At 38.2% G+C, this 7,309-nt stretch overlaps 1 protein-coding gene across 1 annotated transcript in view; it reads left to right on the top strand.

The window, feature by feature from the left end:
* The first annotated feature begins 5 nt into the window (after positions 1 to 5).
* clcn6 (chloride channel 6) overlaps positions 6 to 7,309 on the top strand; it is a 15,929-nt gene continuing 8,625 nt past the window's right edge. Inside the window, exons 1-7 of the mRNA XM_077617587.1 lie at positions 6 to 330; positions 739 to 795; positions 878 to 943; positions 3,963 to 4,028; positions 4,118 to 4,184; positions 4,716 to 4,822; positions 4,958 to 5,084. Coding sequence (XP_077473713.1) covers positions 259 to 330; positions 739 to 795; positions 878 to 943; positions 3,963 to 4,028; positions 4,118 to 4,184; positions 4,716 to 4,822; positions 4,958 to 5,084 — 562 coding nt within the window. The 5' untranslated portion in view covers positions 6 to 258. The remainder of the gene's footprint in view (positions 331 to 738; positions 796 to 877; positions 944 to 3,962; positions 4,029 to 4,117; positions 4,185 to 4,715; positions 4,823 to 4,957; positions 5,085 to 7,309) is intronic.

Genomic DNA, 7,309 nt, shown 5'->3' with positions numbered 1-7,309 from the left:
GTAGCGTTTTGGACAAAGACTCACGTGACATTGGAGCACTGTTCACTGGTCATGGGAAAAATACCGATTCACGCTTTCGTGTAAAATACCATATTGTATTCAATTTCGTCGTGATATAAAATAGTTGCTATTTTTTTTCAAATACTAATTTTACATCATCTCTTGTCAAGCACTCATTTAGCCCTCTAGCATTGTTTTTTCTCACTTCTCCTCCCATTATCCGGAGCACGATGAACGCAGCATGACACAACAACGAAGATGGCGTGTTGTGGGAACTGTTTCGGCTGCAGGCGTTGTAGTGAAGAAGAGACGCGTACGCCTGAGGAATTGGTAGGACGTTTTAATTGTTGCAATTGTGTATCAGTGCAGCTGAATGTGGGTGTATTTAGATTCCATCATTTTGCTTTAACCTGACTCAAAGCTCTGCTTTGTGGACGCTCTCTCTGTTGCCCGTCTGCAGCTTTCAGCTGCCCCATGTGTTGTTATTGTTCAAAGTATCACTTATTTCCAAGAATTACACTTAATAAAAGTAGTGATCTGGCCGTACAATCATTTCCCCAAATTGCAATTGGTCGCTCACAAATTCCGGAACCTAATTGCACTAATCGCGGTTCAAAGAATCATTCTGCAACATCATTTGGGTGGATGCTGAATAGGCAGGAGGTCACATTGATGCTTTTGCCTGAACATTGTTGAGCAATGAGTCAGGTCAAGTTTTTTTTTCGTCTGTCATTTCAGACAATTCTTGGAGAAATCCAGGATGAAGATGAGATTCTGCCAAGGAAGGATTATGAGGTAAGATCTTAGACTATCATAGAGTTCAACCTTACTTTATATTTCATGTGATAGTTGAGAGTCAACCCTTCTTATTTGATAGAGTCTGGATTATGACCGATGTATCAGCGAGCCCTATGCGGAGGTTTTGGAAGGTATGGACAACAAGGTAAGCGATGTTATGGTTGTTTGAGTCGCAATACATGCGTGTTCGTGTCAATGTGCGTGTTCAACGGCATGTCTATACAACTCTCCTACACCAACCCCCACCCCCCATAATAAGTGTGCAGGGCTGCCAACTACTCCGGAATTTCAGGAGTTTCTCCGGAATTGCAACGCAAACTCGGGGACTCCTGACAACCTCCCTAAACTCCGGAAATTCCCCAAAATTTTCACTTAATATTTTTTTAAGCAACCATTTCGGAAAAGTACCGAATTTCCAATTTAAATGCCTTGAAATTCACACCATCGCTATGCCGTCCGCCATCTTTATTCAACTGCGCTTTAAACCAGAAGAATTCGGTAACACGAGTGCATTGTGAATCACCCCAGTTACAAGTTCTGACGAATGATTCGTCTTATGCGACTTCAGCGTGGCAATCGATTCGGAATAGGCTGCAAAGGTAGCCTCTATCACTTAAACATTTCCGTTTTCGTTTTTTTTTTATAAGGGAAGTTAGTATTATTAAGGCTTACTAAACCACCAGTCTTTTGTTTTGAAACAAATCCTTGCATTTCAGCGGTTGTTCTAAAGTAAGTAGGCGTACACAGCATTGGTCTTATCAATCTGCCTACTTGGGTTAAGTGCAAAATGGATGGCAATTTGGAGGAAACTTCTAATAAGAAACCCAGACACTCACAGAAGTTTATTGGTTGGTATTCGACGAAATATCCCATGTTGAAGCTGTCTCCAAAAGGACCGACATTTGCAAATTGCACAACATCCAAGTGCGACTTCAGCATGACACGTTGGAATTACTGACTGTAAAACCGACGTAGAAGGACCCAAACACAAAGATAAACTTATTTTCTTTATGTTGTACTTTTTCAATAGTTTACAAAAACACAATATTTCAATTAATGTAATGATATGATAATAACAGTTTGATTTAAATTTACATTTACATTTTATATCGATTTTGCGTGAATCACATTCACTCCGGAAATACTCCGGAAATGGGACAAGGGTACTCCTGAAATGGGGTCGACGGAGGTTGGTAGCTCTGAGTGTGTCTTTCAAGTGTGTCTCATATTAAAATGTATATTTTGCACAAAATGTAGAAGGAAGGGAGCTCTTTCTTCTTCCATGGGTTCGATTAATTTCGGATATGGAAGATGTTGGTTGTCCAAATAAAGACTGGATACGATGAACAGTTTCTTCAAAGCTTTATTACATAATATTCCAGGTGCAGGGGAACTACAGGCAATGGCTGTCGTCCACAAATGCTCATAGACAGACAACTTACAATGACCTTTAATCTCTCACGAGGGTGGTATCGAAACTATGATTACGGTTGGAATTTTCCACGATAACAGTACAGTATTGTTATGAACCGACAAAACCTAGATAACTACAATAGTACAATTTCTTCAAGGACATATCTGGCTACAGGATAGAGCTACTACAATATTGCTATCTTTTCAAGGACACATCTGGCTACAGGACAGAGCTCCATTGAGGAAATTAGGAAGTTCATGCAGTTATGACTAGATAGGGACAAAATATACATTTTAATATGAGACACACTTCAGTATCAACTAATCATAAAACCTCCCGACTAAAATAAAATGTAACTTCATACGATGAAGGGGAAAACAGGTAATACAAATGGGATTTGCATCAAAAGTTGGAGAAACTTCCAAGTTTCTTGAGGAAATCTTATCTTTGGTCTGCAATCTGTATTGACCATTAAAAACTAGGCATGTCTGCAAACAAGGCCATCATGTCAATCGATGGTGATTCTAATCAGAATCAGGTAAAAATCATTGTGTTTTTCAATGTATTCATTTTTTCGTTAAGTACTAGCTCTTTGGCTTCCATTTATTGACACTAGACTTCCAATCAATTTTGACTGGGATGACTGGCAGTGATCATTCAATCCCCCCATTGGATTGGACATCTATCACCATCAATGGCTGTGGAAAACGATCGCTCATAGCCAGATTTCCAAGTTGAAAAAGATTTGATGTCTTTAACTGTCAATGCGAATGGCTGAGTTCAGGGAGACAGGCAAAAAATATCCAGAATCATGGATATTGGCAAAAAAAAAGGATATCCCGTATATACTGTGATACATTGGTTCGCGCCCAAAATCTGTTCCAGAAGGCTATTCAAGAAGTAATTTGTTCAAAATCTAAATTGATTTTTCCCTTTACAATTAGTGGAATAAGAAATACAGTAACCCCTTGAATATCGCAGATAAGGCGGACCAGATATGGCCACCATAATCGAAAAACCGCGAAGTAGGATGACCCTTATTATTACTTTTCACGCCTATACAGAAATACAAGTACACAAGTACAATTAACAAGTGAATTTATAGAAACCTCGATCTCAGAAGTGTGAGGCTCACGTGCTAATCACTCCTTCACCGTGCTACCATGCAGCGTAAATATACTATACTGCACTTCTGAAACCAACTTTGCAGAACAAATTGGAAAATGTTCAGCGAGAACAAAATGTCAAGAAAATCACAACCAAGATAGCTAGCTCTATCCAACACAATGTATGATCAACTTATTTTTTTGTGCAAGTTTATTTATGTAAAACACAAACTTAAGCGTAGTAGTTTGTTTGACACCTTATTTTGTGCAACACAACGGATTTTTTTTCTTTCGTTTCATTAAACCACTACTTTACTATTAGCCCGTTTATATGGCTATAATGTTCGGATTGCTTTGTTTACATTTTTAGCAAAACAGATGTGCTAAAATAAAAATAAGCATTAAAATGTGTTTTTCCTCTTTAATATATTAACAAAGTATCAAATTGGGACTGGGTATTAACAAATCCACATAATCTGGTGACTCGGATTCGTTTTTTGCAAAAATAAATGTGATTGGGTCATCCCCTACTATAGCAATTAGCAGGTTTCTTGATTTAGAAAAAACAAACTTTGAAGGTTTTTGATGACGAAAGTTGATTCAGTATTTCTGCTTGTCAATTTTTGGTCTTTCTTTTCCAACAGAAAGCGAAAAAGTATGAAGCGCTGCGATGGGTGATGGTGTTTGCAATTGGAGCATCTGTCGGACTGGTTTGTACTACTAGAGTCGATCTCTCTTTAAAAAAAATGCTTTTGATTCACCTGGTGAAGCTTGAATCCTCCCTGTCATTTTTTTTTAGCTCGGCCTGTTTGTAGATTACTTCGTGCGCTTCTTCACCAAACTCAAGTTTTCCTTGGTTGGTTATTGTATCCTTTAGAAAAAAAATTCCAATGTGCGTTTATTTTACATGTAATTTGGATATACAGTCTTCCCTCGATTATCGCGACTTCACGTATCGTGAATTCACTTCTTTGCTATTTTTTTTGCTATTAATTATTTAAAAAAAAATATATATATATATATATATAGTATATATTTTGTAGTTCATAAAAATGTGAAAATCCACGCTGAAACTCGTAAGCGGAAGCCACTCCCCTGTCTTCTGCTTACTACTAGGACTCAGCAATGAAGGGGAAAAAGGTAGTTATTATAGGGGTGACCCTACTTTGCGATTTTTCGATTATCGCGGCCATGTTTGGTCTACAGTAACCACGATATTTGAGGGATTACTGTATGTATATCATTTTGAATGTTACCGTTTTCACATGCTTCAGGAAGTTGCTATTACAAAGTACATCACTTGTGTTCACTTTACTAAGATTACTATAAAATACTACATTTAAGGTTTTGTAATTCAGTGTTGAAGTTTTTTTTCTACCTTAATTTGAACACTGCAGCTGTAGAAGAGTGCAGTGAAAAAGGCTGCCTTCCTCTGTCTCTGCTGGAGCTCCTGGCTTTTAACATGACCTTCATCCTAATTGCAAGTGTGCTAGTACTTATTGAGGTAAAAAGGCATGGAGTTTTCCTGCAACACACATACCAATTTTGTTGTGAACTGCTTTCCAAATATACAATTATAGTTTTTTGGTGTGGCAGAATGCAGTTTAATTTATAATGGAACATTTCTTTTTCTAACCAGCCCTTAGCTGCAGGTTCGGGCATTCCCGAAATCAAAAGTTACTTGAATGGGGTGAAGATTCCTGGCATCGTTCGGCTACAAACCTTTCTATGCAAAGCTGTTGGAGTTGTGTTTAGCGTAGCGGGAGGTAAAGTACTGCCTATAAACCGCTACTTCTTTCCTCTGTTCTTGAATCTTGCAGTTTATGTGTGGATTAATTTATAAGTAAAGTATCGACTGTAGTGAAAATGATTCGGATATGATATGGAATTGCAAAAGTATTGATACTCAGTTACTTATTTGTTTTGGCACAAACACGGGTCACCAAAAATTCTTGTCATGGGGTAAATTTGATTTTGCTGTACTTTTGTTAGTAACAGATCACATTTTTGTATATTCCTTTGTTAGCTCACTGATTGCATTTGTTGGCACAAGACATCCAATTCATCCGAAGTGGGAGGGTTGGCAGCAAACGATGAGAATCCAGTTCAAATGCATTGGATGTTTACTATTGATGAAGTATTCGTTGGGAAGATATTGTTATTTTTTGAGTTATTGGCGGTCATTGACAGTTAAACGTTCAATCAAACCTCAATCAATTTGAAGGTGGAGGTGCAACTTAAAATGGATTGGATTTTTACTAATAATAAACTGGGATGGGATTTTCTGTCAAAACAATCGCTTAAATCTAAATAGTGTGATTTGAAGTCTACATATTTTTAAACATGTAGTATTAAAAATGGTACAGTCGTACCGCTACTTACGAAATTAATTGGTTCAAGAACTTTTTTGTAACTTGAAAATTTAGTAAATAGAGGTGTACTTGATATGTAAATTTTCTCATTCATTCCACGGTCCTCACACAACTACCAACTAAACCCTTTAAAATTGGTCAGTGTCCCAATTTTCCTGCTACTACATTTGAGACTTTTACGTTAACCCTTCGTGTGTGTGCGTGTGTGAAAATATGTGCCATGTTGCATTTGTACGGTTTTTAATCGCTTAATAAGGGGAATTGCAATCATTAATAAGGGGAGCATTTAGCTGAAGTAGACAGGTATGTAAGACAGAATCTTGAAATATTGATATTGGTTGTTGTGAGACAGCAAATTGAATTGAATTGAATGCTTTTACTGTCATTATATGAGATAGAATGAGAGCGATGAAATGAGAGCCCAGTAGAGGGTAGCGATGTTCTAAAGTGAGAATCTATGCCTCCATGACAATATTTTCAAAATTAAATAACGGATAAGGAAATGTATTTACTTTTGGGGGGATTTCGTAACTTGGATCTTTTGCATATAAAAAATTTCATGGCCTGAAAATTTTGAGGCATTCGTAAGTAGAGGTATGACTGTGCATGGGTGGCCAACTCCAGTCCTCGAGAGTCCCTATCCGGTTTGTTTTCTATATCTCCCTCCAACACACCAGAATCTAATAATCTGGATCGGTATCAAGCTTCTAGACAGCTTGCTGGTGAGTTGATCGTTTGATTCAGATGTGGTAGAGGAGTGAAATATGGAAAACAGACTGGATAGGGGCTCTCGAGGACCGGAGTTGGCCACCCCTGGTATAGAGTATTTTTATAGTATTGATTTCATGTTGAAATTTTATTATTGTGACAAGAGTAATCTTTGGGTGTGGCTTGGGAATAAATACTGTGGTTTATAGTCCAAAATGTACAGTATGTTGACCTAAGCAGTATAAATTTGCTGCCTAATGTGTTAAAACATGTTGGTTTTTAAGAAGTCTTGTCATTTAGGGATATTCAGATGTCATTCATTTGAATAGCAACTCTTAGAGTTACATATATAAAATATTCTACTATCAGAGTGTTTCTCTGCGAATGTATGAAGAAAAAGTAGAGTGAACGTATAAAGCAGAGGTCTCCAAACCGGGTCTGGAGGGCCGCTGTGGGTGCAGGTTTTTGTTCCAACCGATCCAACACAAACAGTTTAACCAATGAGGTTTCTGCTGAAAAAAGAAGCACCTGACTGCAATCCACTGATTGCACTTCTAGGATACCAGATTGGTGGAAAGGTTTCCTCTTACCGGTTGGAACGAAAACCTGCACCCACTGCGGCCCTTTCTGGAATAGTTTGGGGACCACTGGTATAAAGGGTGTATCTCACCCTAGGATACCAGATTGGTGGAAAGGTTTCCTCTTACCGGTTGGAACGAAAACCTGCACCCACTGCGGCCCTTTCTGGAATAGTTTGGGGACCACTGGTATAAAGGGTGCATCTCACAGGAGGAATCCACGATGCCTGATTAGTCACAGCGACTCATAAGGCCAAAATATTGCTTGCGATGATTATTACGGTCTAGCAGTAGTACCCGTTGCCTCCAAAATTCTCTGATTATCTTAGTGTT

This window comes from Stigmatopora argus, chromosome 1 (assembly GCF_051989625.1).
Source record: "Stigmatopora argus isolate UIUO_Sarg chromosome 1, RoL_Sarg_1.0, whole genome shotgun sequence".
Taxonomy (NCBI): Eukaryota; Metazoa; Chordata; class Actinopteri; order Syngnathiformes; family Syngnathidae; genus Stigmatopora; species Stigmatopora argus.
This window is presented reverse-complemented; position numbering and strand designations above follow the sequence as displayed.